The sequence below is a fragment of the Fusarium mangiferae genome (genome assembly GCF_900044065.1).
Source record: "Fusarium mangiferae strain MRC7560 genome assembly, contig: FMAN_scaffold003, whole genome shotgun sequence".
Lineage (NCBI taxonomy): Eukaryota > Fungi > Ascomycota > Sordariomycetes > Hypocreales > Nectriaceae > Fusarium > Fusarium mangiferae.
The window spans coordinates 1,320,833-1,347,309 of NW_024573923.1; the positions used below are offsets into that span (position 1 = coordinate 1,320,833).

At 49.4% G+C, this 26,477-nt stretch overlaps 7 protein-coding genes across 7 annotated transcripts; 3 read left to right on the forward strand and 4 right to left on the reverse strand.

Annotated features, from left to right (window-relative positions):
• Positions 1–855: 855 nt before the first annotated feature.
• On the reverse strand, positions 856–2,941 carry FMAN_04669 (uncharacterized protein; the record flags this gene model as incomplete). Its single annotated transcript, XM_041828595.1, has 2 exons — positions 856–2,531; positions 2,596–2,941. 2 exons carry the CDS (start codon positions 2,939–2,941, stop codon positions 856–858), a joined length of 2,022 nt encoding a protein of 673 aa, XP_041679443.1.
• Positions 2,942–5,167: 2,226 nt separating this feature from the next.
• FMAN_04668 (putative RPL43B-60S large subunit ribosomal protein) lies at positions 5,168–5,836 on the reverse strand (the record flags this gene model as incomplete). The annotated part of the gene is made up of 4 exons (XM_041828596.1): positions 5,168–5,231; positions 5,292–5,456; positions 5,732–5,749; positions 5,805–5,836. The coding sequence occupies 4 exons, from the start codon at positions 5,834–5,836 to the stop codon at positions 5,168–5,170; spliced, it is 279 nt and encodes a 92-aa protein (XP_041679444.1).
• A 774-nt stretch (positions 5,837–6,610) lies between these two features.
• FMAN_04667 (uncharacterized protein) lies at positions 6,611–8,115 on the forward strand (the record flags this gene model as incomplete). Its single annotated transcript, XM_041828598.1, has 5 exons — positions 6,611–6,668; positions 6,734–6,877; positions 6,940–7,285; positions 7,341–7,903; positions 7,958–8,115. 5 exons carry the CDS (start codon positions 6,611–6,613, stop codon positions 8,113–8,115), a joined length of 1,269 nt encoding a protein of 422 aa, XP_041679445.1.
• A 723-nt stretch (positions 8,116–8,838) lies between these two features.
• FMAN_04666 (putative RMD1-protein required for Meiotic Division) lies at positions 8,839–10,528 on the forward strand (the record flags this gene model as incomplete). Its single annotated transcript, XM_041828599.1, has 3 exons — positions 8,839–9,996; positions 10,052–10,403; positions 10,455–10,528. The coding sequence occupies 3 exons, from the start codon at positions 8,839–8,841 to the stop codon at positions 10,526–10,528; spliced, it is 1,584 nt and encodes a 527-aa protein (XP_041679446.1).
• Positions 10,529–10,895: 367 nt separating this feature from the next.
• Positions 10,896–12,122, reverse strand: FMAN_04665 (uncharacterized protein; the record flags this gene model as incomplete). Its single annotated transcript, XM_041828600.1, has 3 exons — positions 10,896–11,339; positions 11,575–11,813; positions 12,116–12,122. The coding sequence occupies 3 exons, from the start codon at positions 12,120–12,122 to the stop codon at positions 10,896–10,898; spliced, it is 690 nt and encodes a 229-aa protein (XP_041679447.1).
• A 997-nt stretch (positions 12,123–13,119) lies between these two features.
• On the forward strand, positions 13,120–15,003 carry FMAN_04664 (putative CCT8-component of chaperonin-containing T-complex; the record flags this gene model as incomplete). The annotated part of the gene is made up of 4 exons (XM_041828601.1): positions 13,120–13,178; positions 13,317–14,709; positions 14,759–14,932; positions 14,986–15,003. 4 exons carry the CDS (start codon positions 13,120–13,122, stop codon positions 15,001–15,003), a joined length of 1,644 nt encoding a protein of 547 aa, XP_041679448.1.
• A 959-nt stretch (positions 15,004–15,962) lies between these two features.
• Positions 15,963–19,492, reverse strand: FMAN_04663 (uncharacterized protein; the record flags this gene model as incomplete). The annotated part of the gene is made up of 3 exons (XM_041828602.1): positions 15,963–18,138; positions 18,213–18,909; positions 18,961–19,492. The coding sequence occupies 3 exons, from the start codon at positions 19,490–19,492 to the stop codon at positions 15,963–15,965; spliced, it is 3,405 nt and encodes a 1,134-aa protein (XP_041679449.1).
• Between the last annotated feature and the right edge of the window lie 6,985 nt (positions 19,493–26,477).

Here is a 26,477-nt window from a genome sequence, read left to right on the forward strand (position 1 = left end):
GACTCCCGAACGTTGCGACTCGGTGATCGAAGCTAGATGGTGATATTCAACAGCGACTTCACGAACTTTTCGCCTGGGCCTGGACGGTACGTACCGCGGAGCGACAGGCCCGACCTGACCGGGAGTGGAGGGCCCCAGGCAGAGTCAATGCATGTTTCGCGCCTGAGGCAACGAGACACAGATCATTGAAATAAATTTCCAGCATCTGTCGCATCCTCTTCTTTCTTTTCCTCTCAAGGCACCATTTCCTTATCGTCAAGACCTGTTTCCACCTCCAGAACGTCTCGATCATTTACGTGTGCCGAGAAGAAATCCGCAGTCTTTTTCGCTAGCGGGGCCTGCAAGAAAATTCTTCATCCTACCGGGTTCTGTTAGATAGATACTGCTGACATTTCATGTCATCTCAATAAAGCTTGATAGCCAACTGAAATACTACTCCTATCAACGGAGTTGTTTCACGCGCTTGGAACTATGCTATTAAAAAAAGTGCCGTACATGTGGTAGGCCTTGGATCCAAGCCGGTCACGCTGCCAGCCAAAGGTGAACATTCTCGATGACATCGACAAAACAACGACAAAGTGGCACACGCCAACGAGAACGTCGCATTAGAACATGAGACTACCTAGTGACATAAGAGCCATATGCGAACATGACCCAAACTTATGATATCTGTACATATATCGAACTCGCGTTGATACCCGATCTCAAATCCGTTGTGACACCACGCTATCAAAATGCAATGAATCATGCCCGCCTTTCGAAAGATGCTGGGTATCAAACCATATGGATCCCCTTGATAATGCCTGAACGCCTGCTTAACTCTTGTTTCCCGCCTTGATTCATTCTATCATTAAGCTAAGCAGACAATTCTGCAACTGCTTGAGCAACCTCCTTAGTTGCTCTGTTTTCCCATTGCCGTCGGGCTTCATCGCTCAATGATGCCGCGCCTTTCACCTCGTCATAAAGCTTTCTTGAAATATCTCTGTTGATAACCGAGTATTGTTCCGTTGTTAGTTTTCTAGACCGCCAGTGTGGTCGTAATGCGCCCTTGACAATCTCATTTATGCTGATCTTGTCTTCCTGGGTGATATTGGAGTCTGCTGACGGCTGTTCCTCTTTTTGAGCTGGTACCTCAGATGGACGGCGTGGCCGTGGTTGTCGTAGTTCTAACGGTCGGCTCTCTGGGACCTTCACCAAGCGTGTCTCTGAATCGGACTGGTCATTGCTTGTATGAGTCGGGGAATAGTTTGCATGGGGTCTGGTTGAACGCGTCTCTGAGTCGCTGTGGTCACGGTTTGAACGAGTAGGCGAGTAATTCGCGGGGGCGTAACGAGGTTGAATAGTACTGCTGAGCGAGAGTGTTGGTGAAGTTGGTCGGCCGTTGAAGTTTGGCATAGGAGGAGGGGTAAGAGAAAGAGCCCGTGGGCTACTGTAATTTGATGGGGACGGAGATATCGCCGGTGAGAGGGCTGGGGATGAAGCCTCTGGTGCATGCCGCCACCCATTGGTAGTCATTGTCTCGTCCTCAGACATGATGCTAGGCTCGAGTTCCTTCAGTAGTGATGAAACCAAGGGAGGATCGTTACTGCTATGGTCGACAGTACCATTTCTCGATGACGATCCATTGGGAACAGGTCGTGTTGACGAGGGCCCAGCCGGCGCTGGAGAAGATACGGAGCTTGAACCTTCACCATTCTGGGTGGGCAAGCGACGTGTTCGAGGGCGCTTCAGCTTCCTTTCGGGTTCTTGAACGGGTTCGCGCGGAGACGCAGTCACAGATCGTGCTTTGCGCTTGCGAGAAGTGGTGCTGGGTTCATCCGTTTCACGAGCACGTTCCAAAGCGCCCCAGGCTCGTCTTTCGTCAGCCGTTTCTTGTACTGGCTCTGGTGCTGACTGAAGCCGTTCGCTAATAGCAGAAGGTATGTTGTTTATGAACACGTCACGAGCGCCCAGGCGGCGGGCAATATCCATTCTTTGCTGCCAGCGTTCGAGTTCGCGTCGCCCGAGTTCCTGGAATCTCCTGTATTGCTCCAATTCCTCATCTTCATCATCGTGGTTGTCCAAATCCAAGTCGCTCATCTCGTAGAACCGCCCGGAAAACTGACCCCAGGCGCCTTGCCACTCGACGTTTCGAGCTTGTCGACGGGCTCGCCTTAATCGTGCTCGAGTTCGTACATGGTAACCACGAACGTTTCGGGGATTCGGACGTCGCACGTACGATGGACGAGGAGATTGTTCGCCAGATTCAGTGGTCCTTGGCTCTTCCACCAGTTGAAAGAGGTGAGAGCACTCCATACAATACCAGTCACCGTCTGGAATGGCCTCAAGACCAATACAATGCGTATGGTAGGCTGCATCGCAGCTGTCGCACAAGAGAAGAACATCCTCCCTCTCTGAAGAGTTGCAAATAGGACATGGGTTGCCTTGCTCTTCCTCCTCTTCGTCTTCGGGGTTTTCGCCAAGCCACTGTCTTACATCGAATTCAGCAACCTGTTTTTTATCTTGGACATCATATTTCGAAATGGCGGTACCTGCAGAAAAGAAAGTGTTAGTGAATGGACATGCGCGAAGTGGGAGAATAAGCTTCCTACATACCATCGACCCCGTTGTACACTCGAACTGAATGGAAGGGATTACGACAAATGGGACATGTGTTTGTCTTTTGAGCCCAGGAACGAATACATGCATCATGAATAATGTGATTACACCCGTCAAGTGACGCAACTATGTTCAGATAATTGGTGTCATTCTCAAGAACATCTGAGGCTGTGGAGGTTGTGGTTGGAATAGGCGCGGACTCGGGTGCGGATGCGGGCTCGCCGCCAGAAACACCAGCAGCAGCATCACTCGCAGCTACAGTGAGGGCAGCTGGAGCTTGGAGGGCAGCCGAGGGACGGGGCAGAGGATCCAGGCATATGATGCACTGCTCCGCTTCAGACATGATGTCGAAATTGATAACGCAGATCGTATCTTGATGAAAACATGTAAAATAAGATCGAGTGAATTAAAGACGATTCGAGCCGTCGATTCGAGCAGGCGGTGATGGTGGTAAAAGGGAATGGGATGGGATGGGATGGATGGAGAGGTCCCGTCGTGATCGATTAGGCGGGATGGCTCGTTTTTGGGGGGGCAAAGTACCGTAACTTAGCAGGCTGGCTTAGGTTGACACCCGAATGGTGATGCATTAGTGGACAGGAGCCCTGCAGGCAAAGGCAGAAGAAAATAAGAGAAAGAGATCCAGCTCTAGGGGAATGGGTATTTTCAACGAACCTAGGAGCCTAGCAGGGACGTGATCGGGGCCAATGAGCGCTCACCCGTCCTGGATCAGCGCCACGCCTGGAAGAAATAAATGTTAGCTATTATGTGCCTGCAGAGCAAAACAAATGCACGGTGGGGAGAGACCCTGATGACGGATGACTCTTGGTCGCGTCAGACTTGATTACCGGTACCGTACCTCGAGGTAGGCATTTTGAACACAGGCGCGTTAGTACGCACAAGTTTAACAGACAGGGAAAGATAATTCTCAGTACTTTCTGTGAGGTAGGCCTTTTTCATACCATTCCTATGCCGTGTAGAAGAACATCATGCCTTCATTCTATCCTTCGCCTTCCCCTCATCTGTTTTCCGAGTCCCGGACTCGATACCGTCCGTCCTTGGTCATTCGGCCCAGCAAATGGTGTCTTTTTTTTTACTACAAGCTGGCGCGACTGACTGGGCGCATGGTCCTAAGTTAAGGTAACTTAGTACCTAGGTAGGTAGCTCTATTTACATCGGACAGGGGTAGGTATGCACAAGACTGTAGTCGGTCAGCAACCTCTATCAGACATATTATTTTGAGAAATCAATATTGAAGAAGGCAGCTCATGAGTATCATATACAAATAAATAGTAAGAGGTGCTTTGATTGCAGCTAAGGACAGTGACCAAGGGACACTGTGTTTCTGCTTGAAGTAGAGTTTGAATGCCTACCAAGATACAACGGAGCTTGAGTCAATACATTTAAAGTGTAAGAACCGACGTGAATTCATCGACGATATACTCCGTAGAAACTGAACCTTATAGAGAGAGAATGGATCTCAAGAAGGAGTCAGACTGTTCAATACAAACCTACCAAAGGAGAACTTGCCGCGCCTCAGTGCTTTAGACCAAGGAGATTCATGGATGACTGCGCACTGACACAACACATAATAGGCCAAATATACGTATCCAAGATACCATCGAGGATAACAGTATCCTGAGTCACAATTGGAGGGCAACACTGGTATGGCAAGCATCCAAATTTAGTGCAATACCGAAACCCAGAGAGCTATGATGCAAACTTGCCATGGCTCACGAAGCCAGAACCCATCTCACAAGCCAAACTTGACAGTCAGATCTCGTGGCAAGATACTGTCCATGCTGAGAGTATTAAAGACTTTCGCTTACCATACTGCCCCCAACAATACGATTTGGCTAACTGCCTCGACAATGCCCCAATGTACTAGCCAGACGTGTTTCACTGAAAACTGCATGAATCATACTTCTGCCGTACCAACATGTCTCTTGCCAACCATGTCTTGTGAAAACTGAGAAGTTCAGACTACAGAAAATAATGGGTACATCAAGGTCGTACGAGGTTTAAGAGGGTTTAAAGGATTAGGCAGATCCGGGGAAGAGATCTCGCAGCTCATGTCCCTCGACGTAAATCGGATCAGGCGTAAATGCTGTTGAAATCGGCTCTGATTACTGGAGAAAGAATGTTCTACCATACTTGTGAGCCCCACGGTACGCAGCAGAGAGTGACGAAGGACATGCGGCGGCGCAAGATACGGTCCTGGCATGGAGCTCATGACGTAGACACCTGGGGGGTGGCCAAGAAGAGGTTACCATTTTGGCATGGGACCTGTTTGTATCGTTCGGTCCAGTTTCTGGCCGATAGTAGACTCCTGCAATGGCTGAAAGATGACAACAGTTCTGTTACTTTATACTTGCACGAGGCGGGATTGTTGTTGAATGGGTCCGAAGCCTGCAATTCTTTTTTGTTCATTGCTAATCGATCGGCTTCTATGTGATCGAAGATCGGGTGTTGACGTCCAGATCGTCAACTCGTAGTGTAGGCACGAAATCCATATCCCCCGTACACCATACCGAAAAGCAAAGCCGTTTTCTCCTTCCGCTAGAGCCCATCCTTAAACCTCAGCAATCTCTCGGAGACGTCGCAGAGTCGATCGCATGGCAGCGGCGGCAGGTGTGCTATTCCTGGTTAGTGATCCATCCTGATATGCATCATCCGATAGAGTTGGGAGAACGAACGCAACGGTGTAAGCACCACCAGCAACAGTGCGCTTGCAAGACTTGCAATCCCAGATGCCGGTAGCCTGTCGCTTGACGGTGACCTTTCCGCAGAAAGTGCAGGTGTACTTGGCGTGCTGGGTAACTTCCATCTTCTTGACCTGCTTTCGCAGGGAAGCACCGTAACTAGAGACCGTGATGTTAGTTTCGGTCGTGTCAAACTACCCAGTCGTTGCATATCCAAGCTCCCATCCTGCCTCGTGCCGCCCTTGGCCGACTCGTGGAACTTTCAATCTGTATCTGTGGCCTGGCTTGTGCGAACCTTAGTCCACCGCCTGCCTTTGAAACAGTTGCTGGGACCATGAAGAGAGCCACGGGTAGCGGAGGAGTCGTTACGAAAGGGAGCTGGGGAAACCGGTGTCGATATGCTTCGGATATGGGATTTTCGTCGTGAAACTTACCGGGTACCGTATTTACCGCTGCGAACTTGTTAGCTGCCGTTGCTCTGATGCTGAGCTGAAGGACAATACATACGTAACACCGACCTTCTTTGTTCGCTTGGTCATCTTGAAGGATATGTGTCGGACGTCTTGAAAGGAATAAAGACGGCGGAGGTGAATGTTGCTCGACTGTTGGAGGCTGACACTGAATGTTGAGGAAAGAACTTGTGGTCCTTAGGGCAAGCCCATTCAGGAAGCGAGTGGGTCCCACTTTCTTGAATTTTTTTCGGTGCTCGATCGGAAGAATTTCGGCAGAGAGAGATAGAGAGACAGAGAGCTTTGGGCTCACGTGCTTCGATTCAGCGAAATTGGAGATATTGTTAGAGCATGACTCATGATCCCTTAAATTCCATTCGAGGAACTCTCTAGGTACTAACGTAGGGCTGTCAATGTTCGAGGTGAAAGAAACTTTGTCAGCTTGAAAGGCATATGCTTTAAGGACGGAGTGAAGCTCTTTTGCTACGGTTCCTCGCTCAAGTTCAAATTCTATCATGCCGGTTTAGCCCATGTGAAGACATCATCACATCTCATTCGTTCAGGACCAAGCTTGTTGATGAATGCCACCTTATCGAGATAAGATCCCAATGTCAGGAGCGGAATGACGCTCTGAGCACCTACAAGGGTGCCTGGTCACTAGGCACAGCCAAACTGATCGTCCCTCGGCATCATGATACCAAGGACAGTAACCCCAACTTGACCGTCTCGCACGCAGTCCTACACATTACCTTGTTTTAATCGACTCGCATTGACTACCTATATAAAATTTTGTTTATTCTACTTTCGATTGACCCTAATATCAAGTCTTATTTAATTCCTTCCCGAACCAATTGCCGATTGACAATGCCCTTTGTCAAGAATCATGGCCGTCAGTACGACATCGTTGTCCTCGGGGCAACTGGTGAGTTCTTACTTCTAGTTGAGCCTTTAAGGTAAGGCTATGGCCGAATTCTGACTGTAGCCAAGGTTACACGGGAAAATTGACGGCTGAATATATTTCAATGCATCTTGCAACTGACCTCAAATGGGCGCTGGCGGGCCGAAACAGTGGCAAGCTAAAGGCTGTGGTTGAAGAGTGTCAGAAACTCAATCCTGATCGACTGCCACCAGGTATCGCCCAACAACATTCCTTGTTGATCCTTTATAGTCCTCAAGCTGATGATTACAATTAGCCACTGAGGTCGTAAACCTGAACGACGCCGATTTGAGTGTTCTGGCAAAGAAGACGTGTATCCTCATAACCACCATTGGACCATACAGCCTGTACGGTGAGCATGCTTATAGGGTTTGTGCCGAGGCCGGAACCCACTACGTAGATGTCACAGGCGAAGCTGCTTGGGTTCATAAGATGATCAAGAAATATGAAGCAAATGCTAAACAGACAGGTGCTATCTTGATCCCACAAGCTGGAATTGAGTCGGCTCCCGCTGATCTCATCACATGGACCATGGCCAAGGCTATTCGTACCGATTTAGGCTCTCAGACGAGAGATGTGGTCGTTTCTCTCCACAAAATCAAGTGAGTACAGCTCTTGAACAGGAAGGTATAGTTCAAACAACTAACTGAGTCATAGCTCGGCACCATCTGGTGGCACACTCGCTACCGCCTTAAGTATCTGGGATGTCTTTTCGCTTCAGGAGATCAAGGAGGCTAGTAGCCCGTATGCCCAGTCACCTGTAAAACACAAGGATCCAACGCGGCCCAAGAGCTCCATTCTCCAGATGATTTTTGGCGTTCGGACCGTACCAAATCTTGGGCTCCAGACCACGTCTGTCACGAATTCCACTGATGTTGCAGTTGTTGAACGTACTTGGGGTCTCCTTTCCAGTACACCCTCTCGCAAAGATGAGTTTTATGGTCCTAATTTCGTTTGGGTAGAACATATGAAAGCCCGCAACTGGCTCCATGGGATCTTTATTCATTGGCTTCTTATTGTCGGTGGGGTCCTACTTGTATCAGTTGCACCGTTGAGGAACTTTCTCAAAAAGCGTGTATATCAGCCTGGAGAAGGTGCTAAACGTGAGGACACGGCCAAAGATGAAATCGAGTATCGGGGCATCGCATATCCTGATTCGGAGAAGGCCGCAGGCAAAGCAGCTCTCTGCCGTATGTGGTATCATGGTGGCATGTACTTTTGTGAGTTTAAAACGCCCAAAGGCCATGAGCTCTTACTGACAGTTGTGCCCGCAGTGACAGGAATGCTCCTTGCTGAGATTGCCGCAACAATTCTTGAAGACGACATTGAGCTCGATGGCGGATCTTATACACCAGCCTGCCTAGGTCAAGGTTTAGTCGACCGCTTGGACAAGTCTGGATTTAGGACTGATGTCAAGATCATTGATGCTTGAACGTGATTAGCAGAATAAAGACAAGACGTTTGCATCTGATGGAGAAGCAATGACACAACAGGGCTACATCACCTTCATCATGCCGACATTCGACCGTCGTTCATTCTTAGATAGACTTTTTTTTGGGCGAAGTTTAGTGACTACTATTGACTTCTTTGTCTTTGATATTTGTATCGTCAAATGCCATGAAAGCTTCCTTCTTATACAATGGTAGAAGAAACCTCGGGAGCTCAATCTGAGGTGACAAAAATACCGCAGATTGATAGTTTCTAAGTATAACGTTAGATTTCTTTAACCAGTTTTCCTCCTCTTATACAAAATCAGTCTCGAGTCTTTTGACGTCCAAAAGCTTATCCTATATTAAAATGGAAAGAATTACATGAGGTAGTACGGAGGATGCTCAAAAGAGAAATGCGAAAATGCCCCACAAAGAGCTTCAAGCATGGTGGATCATTAGGTTGCTCTTCGCGTCAGGTCGCGGAAGTTTGGCAGACGTCATTAGCACCAGTAACATCAACCCCAGGAAAGTTCTTCACCCCAACACCGCAACCGCAATCATCCTTCGTTGTCCAACCCGACCACGGCCTTGGTATCATTTCAATTGATCTTTACGGTACTTAGCGAGGTGGTGCGCAGTGCCAGTGTTTCACCTGCGCCCTGAAAGATTTGAATCTACTTATCTTCCCGACTCCATCATTTCAATCGTCACTGGCTTAAACCAAAATGGATCCCCATGGCACCTCATCAGACGCTGCACTTAATGAGTCGTCGCCATTACTCCCTACCACAGAGAACAGACCCAAAGGAACACGATCAGTTACCTTCAGCGACAACCCTGTTACAAAAACCTTTGAACCTACTCGTCAACAATTTCAACATCGATCCCCGGGGCACCATGCTGCTGGCTCCGTCAGCGGCGCCGCTGGCGGCCCTCCCATGCTCACAGCTCTGAACAATAAGCTCAGGAGACGGAACAGCCAAGGTTCTGTACCTGCAGTTGCCAATCTATCTTTTGGACCCAAAATCGGACCTCAACGCAGTACGAAAAAGACGGAAAAGCTGAAGCTGCTTCCCAACACCGACCTGGACGACCCTGAGGACGAGGAGAGTGGTAGAGATGTCTATTCTCAGTACACACGTATCAAGGATCCAGCTGCGCGGAGAGATGCAGCGAAACTAGGAAAAGCGGATCGAGACCGACTGCCGCGTGTCACGGCATATTGCACTGCAAACCGATACGAGATGGAAGCCATGATGAGATTTCTAAAGGGAAGAGGAAAAACCCGAGGCGCAAACCCCAAGCTCATCGACGAATGCATATATACGCCATATAATTATACCTCCAAAAACGCGCGCAGTCGCGATCCAGTTCAGAACTATGAACGCCGGCATTCAACTGGAGGTGACGCCATTGATGTCGCGCAACAGCGGAGCGACTTAGCTGACTTACCTTTAGAAGAGGCCGGTTCAGAGGCTCGTGGCCACAATGGCCACGCCCATAACGATGCTAATGGTAACGGTAATGGCTCTCACATTGACAGCGCAGATCTGCTGGGCTCGGCAGTAGAAGATCACGACTCGATAAGCGAGACCAATCCCGATTTTGATACGCAGGTGCATACACCCGAGGTGTTTCTCTTCGATTATGGAGTGGTTGTCATCTGGGGAATGACCGAAGCTCAAGAAGCCCGGTTCCTGAAGGAGATCGCCAAGTTTGAGACAGAGAAGCTTGCCCCAGATGATGTCGAGACTGAGTTGTTCAACTTTTACTACACAAAGGATTATCAGGCCCGTATCTATAATGACTTTATCACTCTCCGCGACAAGAACAACTACATGACGAAATTAGCTATTTCTCATGCACTGGCACAAAGTGTCAAAGTAAGCTGACCTGCTAATAAGGGTTGTATCGGGATGGTTTGCTAACAGCTTGCAGACTTCACTCTTCGAAGAGCTGATTGCATCAACAGTTGACACATGCAAAGATATTCCTACACAAATAGCCACAACGGGCAAAATTGCACTTCGGCGATCACAGATCAACATGCAAATTGGAGAACTTTTCATCCTTCGCATCAACATCCACCTAAACGGTTCGGTACTCGATACACCCGAGCTCTTCTGGGTAGAGCCCCAACTTGAACCCGTGTACCAAGCCGTGAGGAGTTATTTAGAGATGGACCAGCGCGTTGGACTTTTGACAGAACGTCTCGATGTCATAGCAGATTTGTTGGCTGTGCTAAAAGGAGAGCTCAGCCATGGCCATGACGAGAAGCTTGAATGGATCGGTATGCTAAGCGCCATTCTATGACACATGTAGTATGCTAACCACTTGACAGTAATTGTTCTTATTGCGGCAGAAATTCTAGTTGCAGCTGTCAATATTGTAGTAGACTTGTATGTCGGCGAATAAGCTTTTCCTCGGCCAAGGGATCTCGCCCATTTTTTCATTGGGGAAGGGAGAAAGAAGGAGAAGAAATAGAAAATTCAGCTTACGGAGGTTCATCTTGTCTTGGTGTTGTTGTAATTTGGGATAAATACCCACAAACGAAGCGACCAGGAGTACGTGTAAAATTTGCAGATATTAGATAGATGACTTCGCGGCTAGGTCTCAGAGCGATGCGCGCGAAGATGCCGCGTTTCTTAATCTATTGAATCCGTTCTCGGAACTTAGTTCTTTGTTGTGAAAAGCATCTAATTACTAGTACATGGGTTGATGTCATGACATGCGAAATCGTATACCCGCCAAAACGCCTCGAGACATTCAATGGATGTCCTCATTACTCGACTTTCTCGCCAGCCTGTGTATCTTGATCCTCAGTGTCATCACCCATCTCTATGTCCTCGTCCTGAACGAGTTGCTTGGGCTCAGCAGGCTTATCATCCTTCTTGTCAGATGCGGGGCTTTTCTTCGACTCATCGTTCTTGGCCATCGCAAGTTCGAATCTTGCCTCGTATTCATCTTTCTCACCATCCGAGAGACCCTTCCAGACACGAGCGAGCTCATCCTCAATGTTCAAAGGGATCTCGCTGTCCTTTTCCTTGCTCTCGAGACCAGGCCGTGTTTCTGAGCAAAACAGCTCAAATGCACTGGTGGGCTTCTTGGAATCGCTCGCAGAGATACCGTTGGCATGAGCCGGCTTGGGTTGGCTTTCTGGAGGGTGTGAGAAGGTTTCGGAGGTTGGGGAGCCGGCGGTGTTGGTAAAAGAGGCAGCGACTGGTGCCTTCGAGTCGGAATCAGGCATCATCGACTTTCGGTGGCCTCTCTTCGTACGCAGAGGCTTATCTTTGGGCTTCTGGTGGTTAGCTAACTCACTTGGTATGGTGAATTGGTAGTCCTAATCCAAGCGCAAAAGCATCAACATTGAACCGGGCGCCGTAAGTAGTAGAGGCGCGGCAGGCCGGTAGAGGATTGCCAGGCAAAGGGAGAAGAGGGATGGGAAGAAAATAAAAGCATACCGTAGGGGGTGGGCTTGGGCTGCCGTCTGAATCCTCGACATTTGCGCTCGTGCGCTTTGCGAGCTGTTCGAGGAGAAAAGCGCGCTCTATTCGCAACTTTTCAACCTGGCGCTTGATACGAGCAAGACGAAGTCGAGCGGCATCATTGGCGTCTTCAACTTCATTGGTGCGGTTCTTCAGCTGAACACATTTTCGACGATAGGCCTCCTCCACGGAAGGAGGGAGTGTAGAAGGAATCGCTGGTGTGCGAGGAGGGAGGTCAGCTTCTGATGCTTTGCGCTTGAGTGTTATGGTCATTCTGGGCGCTTGATGTGGAGGCGAGGTGATGATGCGAGAGCCGTGAAAACAATACAGGAACGCGCAGTGAAGCAGAAGAGTGTGGTTGTGAAGCGCAGGGCAAATGAGGATCGTGTGGTAGATGGTGCAAGGGATGTGCCTTGGCCTTAACTTGAGCCGTGAGTTTGAGGGTTGGAGCAACCAACAGAACCCACCAGGAGCGATCGTTGACGGTGAACGATTCTGTCATGGGCGAATGACTTACCGGGCATGGTTGGCTAGCTACTACCTAGGCAGCTATGAATCACAACTGATAAGATTGCCTCTACGATTGGTATGTATGTTTCTGGAAGAGATTCGATTTGAGACGAGGAAAGATAATTGCGACGTCGGCTGTCGAAGTTCGCTGTGAGTTCAGGAGTGATAGCTTGACGCGTGACGATTCGCTAGGTAAGTCAGGTTGTTAAGCTCACTATTCAGAATCACTGGCAGGTGGTGTCCACATGAATCTGTAATTGATGAACGCTGAAATCGATCAGGCAACAAGACAAAGAAGAAGCTTCGTAACCAAGGCGAGAGGATCTGGCGTTAGTACCTAGGTATGGCGCTGGTCGTGGGTATCAGTGTGAAAAGGTGTTAAAAATTAAGTGTGTCAATCAGCCATCACGAGTCGCAAACCTGGACGGTGTCAGTTCGTTCCCGTCACCAAAGCTTCGCGGGCGTGCTCGTTAGCCACAGCGGCATGCAAGGCTGACGACTCCTTCAGGGGGTGTGGCGGAGACCATGTCTGATTGGACAGCTAGACCCTTGAATCTGTCCCTCAAATTGAGGCTGTTATCAGCAAGAATGCTTATATGTAAGGCACCTAGGCTGCTAGGTTAGGTTTTCACTACCTGAGGTAAAGTTGCTGATCATGGGTTCTTAAGTATAATAAGGTAGTATAAATTATTCTTATTTGCCTTCGAAAATCCACAAGCTTAGCACCCACTCATTCGCAATCAACTGTATTCATCATTGTAAGGTAGAGGTAGAGCACCGCGCTGGTAGGAGCGACCTCTGAGTGCAGGCAGTCGGGTACGTACCCACTACCCACTAAATCACCCCGTGGAAGTTTTTCAGACTTGGGTGGTGGGACACTGTGAAGCTAGCAGGCGAAATCTATCCATCAACAGGTATCACCTCGACTTTCAAACCAGACACATAGTTGACGACATATCTTATACAGCCACAACCAAGAAAATCGCCTCCTGAGCGCTGTGGCCGTCGAAGATGTCGCTCAATATCCCCAACGCCCCCAACGCGGGCTTGTTCAAGCAAGGTTATAACAAGTGAGTTGCTCCCCTCCTTGTGTTGGTAGCTCCCCGCCTCTTTACTTGCCTCCTTACAAATGCCACTTTCATGATCACAACAATCAGTAAATGAACTTTTTATGAATTCGACTAACAAATCTATCTCTTTCTCAATAGCTACGACTCCGAAGATGGTGCTGTACTTCGCAATATCGACGCCTGCAGAGCGATTGCATCCACTGTTCAGACCTCGCTTGGCCCCTATGGCCGCAATAAGATTGTCATCAACCATTTGCAAAAAATGATTCTTACATCTGACGCTGCGACCATCCTACGCGAACTCGACGTTGTACACCCCGCTGCCAAACTCCTCGTCATGGCTAGTCAGCAACAAGAAGCTGAGATGGGCGATGCTACCAACCTTGTCATTGTCCTCGCTGGCGAGCTGCTTCGAAAGGCAGAGGATCTGCTGCGCATGGGCCTCAAGACATCAGACATCGTCATCGGCTATGAGAAGGCCCAGAAATTTGCTCTTGAGACCCTTGAAGAGCTTGCTGTTGACAAAGTGGAGGATATGCGAGATCAGGAAGAGCTGAGCAAGGCCATCAGCACGGTTATTGCCAGCAAGCAAAACGGAAACGAGGCATTCCTTGCCGATCTTGTTGCCGAGGCTGTTCTCAATGTTCTCCCCAAGAACCCCGCTAACTTTAATGTCGACAATATCCGCGTGGTCAAGATCATGGGTGGAAGCCTGGAGCAGAGCAGGGTCGTTAAGGGCATGGTCTTCCCTAAGGAACCTGATGGTTCGGTCAAAAAGGCCAGCCGCGCCAAGGTTGGTGTCTTCACCTGTCCTATTGACGCCGGTCAAACCGAGACCAAGGGTACTGTTCTCCTGCACAACGCCAAAGAGATGATGGATTTCACAAAGGGTGAGGAGTCTCAACTCGAGACTTCCATCAAGGAACTTTACGACTCTGGCCTCCGAGTTGTTGTTTGTGGTGAGCGTGTCGGCGATTTGGCGATGCACTACCTGAACCGATTTGGAATTTTGTGCATCCGAATTCTCAGCAAGTTCGAACTTCGAAGAGTATGCCGTGTTGTTGGTGCCACCCCCTTGGCGAGGCTAGGGGCTCCTATGCCCGACGAGATGGGAAGCATCGATGTTGTTGAGACCCTTGAAATTGGTGGAGACCGAGTTACAGTCTTCCGCCAGGAGGATGAGGTCACTCGAACCGCCACCCTTGTGCTTCGAGGAGCAACCCAGAACCATCTTGATGATATTGAGCGCGCCGTCGATGATGGTGTCAACGTCGTCAAAGCCATTACCCGTGATCCGCGGTTGGTTCCTGGTGCTGGTGCTACAGAAGTCGAGCTGGTTGAAAGGATACAAGCTCACGGTGAGAAGACTCCCGGACTTAGCCAGTACGCGATCAAGAAGTATGGTGAGGCTTTTGAGGTTGTTCCTCGCACCATCGCTGAGAGCGCCGGACTTGACGCCACCGAGGTTCTCAGCCGACTTTACGCTGCCCACGCAAACAGTGACGCTTGGGACATTGGCGTTGATATTGAGGTCCGTTTTGATCTATCTATGATGAATCTATTTCTAACTCATGCCACAGAACGATGATAACACTGGTACTATCGATGCCAAGGATGAAGGTATTCTGGATCTTCTCATCTCCAAGCAGTGGGCCATCAAACTTGCTACGGAAGCCGCCCGCACCGTTTTGTCTGTTGACCAGATCATCGTGGCACGACAAGCTGGAGGACCCAAGCCCCCTGGACCCAACCCTGTACGTTCCCTTCCTCCTATCTATGAGAAGCTTGGACTGACCAAAAGCCACAGAACTGGGACGAGGACTAAATGGATAAAACTAAAAAGTTCAAAATCGGCAATGGATGTGATATGCGTGACGATCACCTGGTGTCGTGGTTGGTTAGATATCCCTCAGATAACAGAGTCAAGGCATAGACATATGTTCATTAAGATTGTCCAGTAGCCCGTTGTAAATTTTGCTGTGCCCTCGACTTAGATCACTCAGTTCTGTCAGACTTGGTACCGCAATTATGGACTTCAATTTTCAATAGCCAATTCAGATGCTGTGACAAAGCTATTGCGGATGAGAAGGGACATTCATATAAGGCAGTGATTTCTACCACCCATTTATGTCGAAAACAAGAAGGGGGGGTATTTCTACTTAAGAGTCAACAGTGATATATCAAGTTAAGTATTTTCATGCATCGACTTCGTCAAGTCCCTTCCCGCTTATGACTATTTATATGTGCAGATAATCCAGAAACGCAGTGTATATAAGGCAGAAAAAGGCTATCTACCTATCCAGCACATCAATACACCCCATTATGCAAAAGGATCAGCAGAATACAGGAGTATAACAGGCTGTTTCCAACATACTGAAGAGGAAATGCGAACCATGGAACATCAGCGAGGCAATATCGCAGCGGATAGAGCTGGATCAGACCAATTGCAGTGAGTCAGAAAAAGATCTATTAATGCAAGATGGTGAAGCAGGTATATACTACGAGTATAAGGTGTAATGTGCGCCAGATAGTTGGTAGATTCCAGGGGTATCGAACAATTCCAGAGGGAAGCCGGAAGAGATAATGCATCCCTTCATCGGCTGAAGAAAGCAAGTAGCGAGTATAAAGTAGCAGTAGCAACAAATGCATGTGTAATAGCGTGGGAAGCATCTGAATATTTTGGTCATGATCGGTCGTTAGTCAAGCTGAAAATAGAACCAGAGCGCTATTTTGGCTATGACAGTAAATGAAGAAAGAGGAAATGGGCGAAAACGATTATGAAGATCAAGATTCTTCTGTGATTCCGCCCTCACCGCCACCATCCTCACGCCATTCTCGACTCTTCTCCGTGAGCTTCTTGACGCCGCTAACGCGGCAAGCCCATAGCCCCTCGATAGGGGTGCGGTATGTGAAAGCTCGCTGGGAGCTTATTACGCCAATTGCCTGAAGGACGGCCTTTCTACTGTCGCGACTGAAAACAGCAGGATGGTTAATCCACTCCAGACTACTCTCTAATTCAGCATCAAGGGCGGCGACAGTATTGGCATCAATTCCAGCACCAAGCCCAAGGCCATCGTTAGATCGGCTACGGCCCAATTGCGAGGAAGGGAGACCGTTTACACCAGAGATTGCCGAAGCAGGCGGTGAAGGGCTGCGTTTGCGATCGGGAGTGGTTGATTGACCTGGCGAAGCGTCGTTCGCGGGATGGGGAGTGGAGGGGGCCGAAGGGGTCGACTTGCTTGGAGGGGGGATGGGGGGGAGTCCACCTTTTCCGAGACCCTTCAGAATTGATCGAGTCTCATTCAATAGTGTATGGGCACGGTCGTGTTGGCCGCGGCTGACCAGAGTGAGAGCACGGGTAAGCATGTCAGAAGTGAGGAGCTCCATGCGGCGCTGAACAATACTCGGGTGAGGAGGGATGGGAGGGGAGTTCTGCCATGTCTTCTTTGATCCTCCACTGACTGGAAGCATGGTGATGGCCAGAAGAGATGGCCGAGGCATATGTGTGACAGTGCCCTCACGCAGGATATCCCCCCAGCTAAGGTCTGCTTGGATCAATGGAACCTCTTCGACGGAGAGAGTTCTTTCGTTGTCGTTGTCCATAGGGCCACCGAGTGCTTCGAGACCTGAGACAATATTATCCCAGGGATCTTGAGGAAGTTGTTCTTGGGAAGTATTGTCAGGAAGAATGACAAGTTGCACCAGAACATCACGCTTGTCCCCAAATCGAAGATCACCGAGGGATGCTTCCGCATCTCTGCCCGTAGCTCGCTTCGTAATTTGCAGGGCACCACTAATCTTGTGGAATTTCGCAGGAGAACCCTCGGGCAGCTTGAGCTTAAGCTTAACATTCTGATGAGAAAGGGTCTGCATGCTCCCTAGACATCCAGCGAGGCATTCTCGAAGCATCATCCAGTCCTTTACATAAGTATAAGAAGCTTTTGTTCTTGTTGACAACTCGATCATGGTATCCGGCTTGTGTGTCATCCCAAGGCCAAATGAGTGGATGGTGATTTTGGCAGCTTCAGCTCGAGACACGACGAAATCAACGCTATCAGCGTCTGAGGTAGACGCGTCGCTTATCAACATGATAGATGCGATAGGGTTGTTGTACTTTCGTTGCATGAGCAGATCCATCGCAACATTGGCGCCCTCCACGACATCAGCGCGATGGCTCTTTTGGCCAACCGGCTTGATGGATGTCAGGATATTACTCCAGCCCGGCCAAGCCTTGGTAGTCATGCCAACAATAGGCACGCCGCCGCCGCCTGAACCAAAAGTGACCAATCCCATACGGTCACGCTCGCCAAGTGTGTTTACCATAAACTTCAGGGCATCTCGGACGAGGTTGATCTTGACGCCCTGCATAGAAGAAGAAATAGGGACCACGACAACAACATCGATGGGCACATGAACCGACTTCGCCATGGCAGGACTTCTGGGGAAGTTCGTATAGTCAGTGGGTGCTGTCGTCGTTGATCTCGCCCCACCCCAGGAGGATGCAACCGAGGAGACTCTCTGTGGGCGCGAACGTTGCCACTCAAGTTCCTCGTCAGTTTCTGACTCGCCTCGATCATATTCGGGGCTGCGTACAGGAGATGTCTCAACAGCGTTAAGGTCAAGAAGAGCTTGCTGCCACAACTTCAATTGATTGCGGTTCTCGAAACGAAGATGGAACTGTGGTAATTCAGCAACCGAGAGGCTGAGCGTCAGGATATTTTCGTCGATATTTCCCGTCTCTGACACTTCATTCAAGTGCTTCTTGATAAGAATTGAGCCCTTGAGGGTGCATCGAGTTGTTTTGCGTGGAGCGCCATTCTCATCCCACTGTTGTGCTTGAGGGATCTTCTTTTCTTTGACGCAAATAAGCATCTCAGCGAAGAGGAAACATTCCAACTCCTGCCATGAGACTTTATCCTTGCCCACCCTGAGAGTACCATAGAGCCTCAATTTTCCGAATCTGCAGAAGAATTAGCCTTGTCGTTCATACTGACCATGATCGCCCACTAATAAAAGTAAAGCGCCGCCACTAACCTGCTAAAGTCGAGCCCGTGCCAGTTATCAACGCGGTTGCGCAGACTATCGGTCATCTCTTCCAAAACCTCTGTAGATTCGTATGGGTAGAAGCGAGGCGCACTGCGAGCTGGAGATGGCGGGCGGCCATATGCTTCCTCAGCACGGTTGGTTGTAGGAGGAGGAGGCAGAGGGGCTGCAGCACCCAGATCTTCAGGATCCGGCCTCCAATTATTATCAGGAACCTCGACAGTGACCAGACACGTAAGGGTCTGTTGTTGTCGTGAGCGGTTCAATGTTGGGAACTCTGAGCGCACAGTGACAATCGGCGCCGGAATGGGGTTGCGTGTCATTGGTCGAGGGCTTACAGGTGTCGTCTCCATCGCTTGAACATCGTAGTCGTGGCGTCTGGCAGGTCCGCTTTGTGTTGTCTCGGGATATCCGCCGGATGATGCAACTCCTGTGGCTTCACTGTCACTTCGAGCATGCCTCGAGGGGCCGTATCGATCTGATAGTGGGGCATCTCGACTATCCCTCATACTACCTCGAGCAACGCTGTCACGGCCTCCGACGTGTTGTTGCTGCATAGGACGCCTTTGATTGCTCTCGACACTGGGAGCTCGAGCTGGCTGGTTATCCCACGGGGTTGCTGTTGGCGTCGGCGTCATAGCGGACCTCGAATCGGTACCGACCGAACGCACCATGTTGCTAATCTTCTCTATACACATGTCAGTATGTCGCTCCGATTGTACCAGAACAGGTAGCAAACCAATATCTATAACGTTTCCTCCTCGACTTGTGTCTAAGTGGAGGGGTGCGTCACATGTCGGGCAATATTGTGACTCGAATTCGCGAATGAATTCATAGAAGCATGCCTCATGGGAGACATGAGAGCAAGAAAATTGTAGGATGCGCTCGCCGCGTAGGGTGTGTTCAAGCGGCTCTTCACAAACTGCGCATTCGCTTCCCACAAATGTGCGCTCTCGTCGTGAGCGACTTCTATCAGCGTTGGTGGCCATGACGTTGTTGTCGATACTGCCAACTCGACGGGAAGCGTTGCTAACGCCTGACCTCACTGAGCCAGCGGAGGAGACTGAGTCTTGCCCGCGGAGAGATTTACTTTTAACGGAATGTCCTTCGGTAAAAGGTTTAGAGTCTGTGCCAGTTCGGGGTCTTCGACTGGATGCGCGTGAGCCAACCAAGCCAAGTTCTCGAAGATTTGTGGCAATTGCCTTGTCGTCGTCACGTCCTTGACTCGATGTAGTGTTGTGATCCTGGTTTTTCCGTAGTCTGCGAAACATTTAAATAAGACACCGTTCTTCGTGGTGTCTCAAGTTATTGTGTTGCTGCAAGACAAGCACTGGTTCGACGGTTCTGGGCGATCGACGAATTACTGTTCAGAGGCGGCTGAACTTAAAAGAGTAAGGGGCGGGAATCCATGCGACGTCAATAATTTCCAGAACGGCAGAACGAGTTAAAGACTCCGTGATCGTAAGGGACTATGTGATATGGTCAAGCACGGTTGACTGCAAGAACAAAATCGAAACCAATGAGAAAATGGAGATAACAGGATGCCGGGGGCGAAAAGGGTGAAGAGACAATTATGCGGCACCGCTTTTCTGAGGAATAAACGTTTTAACTGTGCGAGGTCGCTTGCGGTCGGTCGCGATTTGCGACAGGTCGGGTTGTGATGTTTCTGACTTTGCTTTTTAGCAATGCGCGATGTGATGCTGACCCTTGGTCATCACTCACTTTGGGTAAGTTGGCCCAGAATCTCTTCTCCACAGATAGAAACAAAAGTCACAATCGTCTCACAACGGCAATCTTCGAACAATGTAATTGCTTTTGCTTTCTAGGCGCTCGTAAGATGGAGATTTCCGTTGATGAAGAAACAAACAATTCGGCGGGTGGCATCCGGAGTCGTTGAGGTGATAAGGCTCGTCTATCTTGCGCTCGCTCGCTGATAGGCAGATTCGTTTCTTTTGATTAGGATAGACGATCCCACTGTCTGTCTGTCTGTCTGCTTCTAAGAGGTTGACTCCTGATGGACGAAAGGAGAGGAAAGGGAAAGGTTTGAGACGAGAAAAGAAACGAAATTACTAAAGCATCAAGAGCAAGAGCTAAAGTGGGAGGAAGTAACTCAAGGTATGGGCGTGGTGGGCTATATGAGAAAGAAATGGAAAAGAGAAATGGATGGATGGATGTTTGATTTGCACCGTACGACCAGGCCATTAACCTTGAATGGCACCAAATCCAATCCAAACCAGGACTCCTGTGCTTGGTGCTAAGATGGCTTGGTGCCAGGTACCGCCTATTAAGAGACGGAGGACCTCCCTTTCAGAGCTTGGCCTGTTCTTTAGGACCTTCTCACTGGGGGGCGCCTTGAATGACTTTGCACCGGTCACTAGGTACGCTACCGACCGTCAACTTCCACTCTGAACCCCTTCTCCCGGGACTAGGGTTGCTGATTTTTAGTTTGTCGCTCTCGCGGTGGCCGGGCAGGATAGTGGATCTCCCATTAAGCGTGCAAGGGTCCTCCCCTGTACAACCACAAAAAGGCCCGGGCTTCTGACAGGGGCACCCCAGGACTCAGAGCCAGGGCTGCGCTCAGAGCCGAACAGTCACCACCACCACAAAGCATGGGATGTATCAAGCCAAGCTGGGGGCTTGTATCGATTCCCCGGTGGCCTCCCCTCAGGCACCTACCCGGCATTTCATCCCTAACGCTTTTCTACCCCTGGCCTTTCCAGCTTTCAGGTCCCAGGTTCCGTACGTAGTTAACAGAGGTTGGGTCATTTTCGGCTCCCAGCTGCCCGGCCTCGAGAAAGGATGGAAGGGAGCCTGCCGATGAGGCGGGCCAACCATAATTGCTATACGGAGTACATACATTCTATCCAAAGTTCAATATTCGGGGAAGTCTGAGCTTTAAGGAAGGAAACGAGCTTCCCTTACAGGTCAACTCCACTCGTAGGGTGTCTTGACTCGAGCCTTCAGAGAATTTCAACGCGGTCGGTATCGTATTTCAAAATCAAGGGCCTTCCTCAAGACCGTGAGGGGATGGGATCTGTCGGGGCCTGAGCTCCATCCAAGCGTTTGGTTGCCCAGCTTGCCAGGCTTGCCAGGCTAGCGAGCAACTTGCCCCATCCAGGGAAGCCACCTTCCTATGGGAGGGGAGATCACTGATGTGCCTATCCGCGCTGCTCGACTCTAGCCTGGTGCCACCACGTAGTCAGTGCACCCTCTGCGTCTGGCCATACCTGATGGCGTCCGATGGAGCTCCTTTAGGTAGGGGCAGCAAGCGTCGGCTGGCCATTCAATCCCATCCAGATCTGAAGACATCTTCCATAAGAGCTACCAGGGGCATAACTCAGGGGTCCTGAAAAACAACTCGGGCGGTACTTGATTCACGTGGCTTGGTCAAGCTGATGATCGCCGTTAAACTCACCTTCGAATTAGCAAGTCTCCAAGTTTAGCATCATGGTGTAAGTCAGGAGGGCATGCGCACGAGCATCGGGTCTCTTTGCCAGACACCAGGTCATATGCTGTCTTACTTGCTTCTCCACATACAAATGTCTTCACCCCAACGTACAACAGACAGGAGATTTACATGCAGTTAACGTCGAGAACCAGCGTTTAACTACTTTTCTACAGGCACTTGCGTTCGCTTCACTAAGGCCGTGTGAGCCAGGATGCAGGAAGCATGGCCTAGCAAGCATCAGTCTTGATTGGCAAGACAAGCTATGATGATTATACACCATCGCGAAAACATACAGGGTACTCATCTGTCAAATTTCTTCGGCCGCGGTATGATAGTCACTTACCATAGAATAATCCATCTGGAACTGAATTTAATACCGGAAACTGGGCTCTCCGCATCATATGCTGACTCAAGTGAGAACATGACAACTGATTCCGTGTAGGATGGCAGTGCAACATGAAACAATTTACTGACAAAATGCAATGACTGTGACACGGCAAAGGAAAAACACTTGATACAAAGGAGCGACTTGACACGGGTGAAATACTGTGTAGGTGGACCAAATGCGGTGAATAAAATATTGACCACAGAGTCTGAGAGTCTGCATCAATAGGCATTACGAATGCCTTCGAGGAGACTCCAAGACCAGGGACGTCTGCAGAGGGAGAAACGAATTGATAAGTACAATGCACACTGTATAGTCAGTCGCAAGGGTATTTGAGAATCGTCATAAGCCCCTCAGGTTCGTTGAACTTGCACCCCTGCAGGGTTTCACCAGACTCTTCGACTAATTCGGAATGTAGCCACAAGTGATACAGTTTATGACTTATGTACATATGTATAATGTATCTAAGACAGGGTAGACAGGCGGGAAGTTGACTGTGACGGAATCTCAGTTGGTGCAGCTCTACCGAAACAGTCGCACACAACTGCAAGATGGGGAAAAGCGGGCAAACATGACAGAACAAAACGAAGTCGCGCCCTGTATGTTTCAGAATGCCACCATTTCTTGGTAACGGAGAAGTTCGTTTCTATTCTGAAACGCACGTACTCCGAGACACACGAGAAACGATCATCTTCAGCTCTGTTGGTGGCTGATGGCTGGGCTTCTAGAAGGCCTTGAACTTCAAAGCCGGCCTGCTGGGGCTGTTACATCATCATCACCGCCGCCGCCACTTCACAGGAGATGGGCAGAAGGGGAAGACGAAGAGTTTCTCTATCTGTGGGTTCTGTAGAAGAATCCTGCCTGTTGTGAAGGTGTTACCATCGTGGCGTTGTGGGTTGGAGACAGCGTCCTTCTGTTAACCTTGATAACGTTGTCTTGCATCCCCTGAATGTTGCTCGCCAGGGTTACCCATGCTGAGTCTCAACCCAGTCGTTTGATTGGATGGGGATTTCCCGGCAGCTATCCGCGACGGATAAGTGCCTGCAGCATTATTCGAGGAATCTCCATCCTGGTGTTGAAGAATGGAAGGCCTAAAATATACGGATATCAGTGAGGGGTTTGGAATCGTAGGCCTCTGATTAAGGTGCCTTGCAGGCTACACGACATGGCGCCATCAATGACAGACCTCTCCGCTTCCCACGCCGAAATCTAGATAGGGGAAAGCTTCACTTTACGCTGCGGTCCCGCGTATCTAGGGTATGCTTACATAGCGATGATGATATGGTCTTGTTCACCCTGATCGTTATCTTGCCCTTATCCAGTGCTGTTTGCCTACGGCTTTGCGTTTAGACCCTATGAGACGTGAGAGGGAAATGCGGATTCTTTCCTCAGCTGCCAAGTTTGTGATACCCGCGGGGTACGTTTTGATCTCGACAAGGTACGCTCTATGAGGGCAAATGATCCACAACATGGGGTTGGCCGCAGGAATATATACTTGATTTCTGTGTTGCTGATAATGCCAATCGCAAAGCCGTCAATTTAAAAACATGTATTGAATGCTTCCGCACCGAATTACAATGGCGGTCAGGTTAGCACATGAGACCACAGCGTCATATCATATTGGGCTTGCATATAGATGTATCTGCAGGTTAGCGCGCTTCGATGGTGCTTCCAACGAATGTTCTATGCGCTAATAAGCTACATAAGTTAAGTCATGGTGATGGGTTGCTGGCTGCTGGGATGAGTCGAACCGGTCGGTGCGACAGCCAACTGGAACATGCAGACACGAGCTAACAAGTTAGTGGACAAGCAACTTGTCACAGGAAACTTCTGAGGGGCGAGGCGGAAGGAAGGGGGATGGGCTGGACCCTGGGGTTGGCGCATCCCTTACAGAGGACTCGGGCTCAAAGTAACGGTGGATGCTTTTTCAGACAACCGCGATTCAGCTGATTCATTGTGAGATCATCAGCGGCAGCCCGTGTTCCAAGGCCAAGGGTGAGTTGTCCTCTCTGCCCATACAGAAGGGCTCATCGTACAGCCTTCTTTAGCTGGATGAAATACCACAGGCAAACAACAGGAACCATTCGGGACTCTGCACACAAGACGAGGGAGTACATCAACAAACCAGGAGAACCATGCGAGTTTAGGATCTGGCATAAATAGCAATAATTAGCTCACCGTTAATAATGAGATGGATTTCAGGTATCGTGGGTCAATGCTCTTATGGTAACATATCCATTGTAATATCAACACAACACAACGGAACCAACTCCGACCTTTCCTGACTGTACAGTGTACAGTTACTCACGACAGAAGCCCCTTGCAGAAAATCATCATTCTCGAAGTTTACAAGTCGGGCAACCATATCGCCTGGATCCGACTAAAACGCCACACAGCCCTTCAGATCGTTTTCCAACGACTCGTGATCTTTAGATGGGTGCTTGGCATTGGCAATTTGACATTGATTTTTTTTGGCACGGACCCCTTGCACCTGTGCCCATAGCGGCCTGCTTGTGGCTTCGTTAGCTCGCAGAGCAACAAATCGCAAATCGTGCTCGGAATGCCCTACAGCTCTCGGCTCCTCTTTCAGCCTGGCATGCTATCTCGTCTGTAGATTCGATTCGCGGGAAGCGTTTGCTTTTGCCGTCACGTACATGTATCCAGTTCAGGGCAATGAATACTTCTCCAGGGACGGCTGGTGCCTTCATTTTTTTCTTTTCTTTCTTGACCTGATTTCTTGTCCCTGGCCTATTTTCCATATATCTCTGTGTTCAACCAATATATATGTATATTCAACCGGTAAATTTGGCAGCTATTATGATAGCAACTCTCCCGTCTTTAGAAACCTACCTGCATGTGGGCATGGTAGTCTTTCAAGGTACGTGACAGTTGCTGTCACGTTTCTCCCACGTGGCCAACTACCTGCTGTGCTCCCCGTCCGGGGTTAGGCCAGAAACAATCTACTAAGCCAAGATCAGTTGAGCTCTTGACTAGGTGGTCGAGGTCCTCTTCCATGGATTTTTGAACTCGACCAACTGGTGTGAAAATTCGCAAATTGGTGGATTTCTCAAGACATGACTCAGGACACTGAAATATTTTGCGTCGATCTCCCGAAACCAGTCAGCATATGTTGTCTTGTCAGACTTAACACGAGAGACACGGGTAAATCAATCTCGATGATTTAGGGCACATAAAATATTGGCTGCGAATCACTCCTCACCTTATGCACGACTACAGGGTGAAACCATGCTGGCAAAGCATCACAATTGTATCAAACTTTAATTATGTTCACAATCCTAGCGAGAATCACAAAATATTGTGTTTGATGGCCCGCCCTGCTTTCACTCGCATTTTAGGCGAAGCTCAATGTTCTGCGTTGTATTGCAGTCGTCAACGTCGCTTCGTCTAGAACGACCGTTGGGATCGGTAGTGCTGCAGAGGCTATATGTGCTGTACTATATGATTTAAGTGCAGGGAAATTAAAACTATTGCCTCGGACCCATCAGGTGTTTCTTCCAGTCCTCCGTACATCGCCAAGGTTCCTTTGGATGCGAGTGACCAGGTGTAGGATCTGCAGGACCTGTGGTGGGTAACCGGTGAGAAGCATTCATATATGATGCCATATCGTGCAACTTGAAAGCCGCTGATTCTTATCTCATGTCGTGTCGGTTGCGGTAGCTCATCCTACCATCATTGCTATCGAAACTCAACGCCTGGAGTTACCGCATGTTTCTGACCTTTAACGTTTCATCCCTTCTTCCCCGGTAGGGACGCTACTTGAGCATATCCCAATTCCGAAGGAGCAGACATGGACCAGGGCCTTTAAACAAACTGCCTCGAGCGTTTCGCCAGGCGTAGCGTTTCCACTGAGGATGTCCCATTTCACTCCACTCTGGTGCGGAGAGTCAACTCATTTGGCAACCTGGCTGAGACTTGCTGAACTTGATCGAATCGTTTCCTTCCGTGTCTGAGATGCAGCCCACTCGCCAGGTGCTGGGTTCGGATGACAGGACGAGATGCTAAGCTGATTTGTCGAAAGATCCCGATATCACCTCAATCTGCTTCGGAATGGCCAGTGTCTCAATGTAGTCAGCGTGCCTGTATTGAGTTAGTGTCAACGGCACTGCAGTGGGTGCTATATCTCTTCTCTGTTATACCTTCGTCGTAGTTGTGCTTTGCTCAATGCCTACGCCAGCCTACTAATGTACATAGATATAGGTAGTCGTATGGAGTGCTACAGATGTCGCGTACCTCGCATACCCAAAATCTCGCTTGCTGATCCAAATACTTTACGCAAATCGGGCAGTAACAACTGTGGGTAACTGAGCACAAGCATGCCTAGATATCTCCAACTTAGGTAAGTATGTCGATCCAAAGCATATGTACGTCGCATCTGGTCCAGATGTGGATTGTGACTGTACAT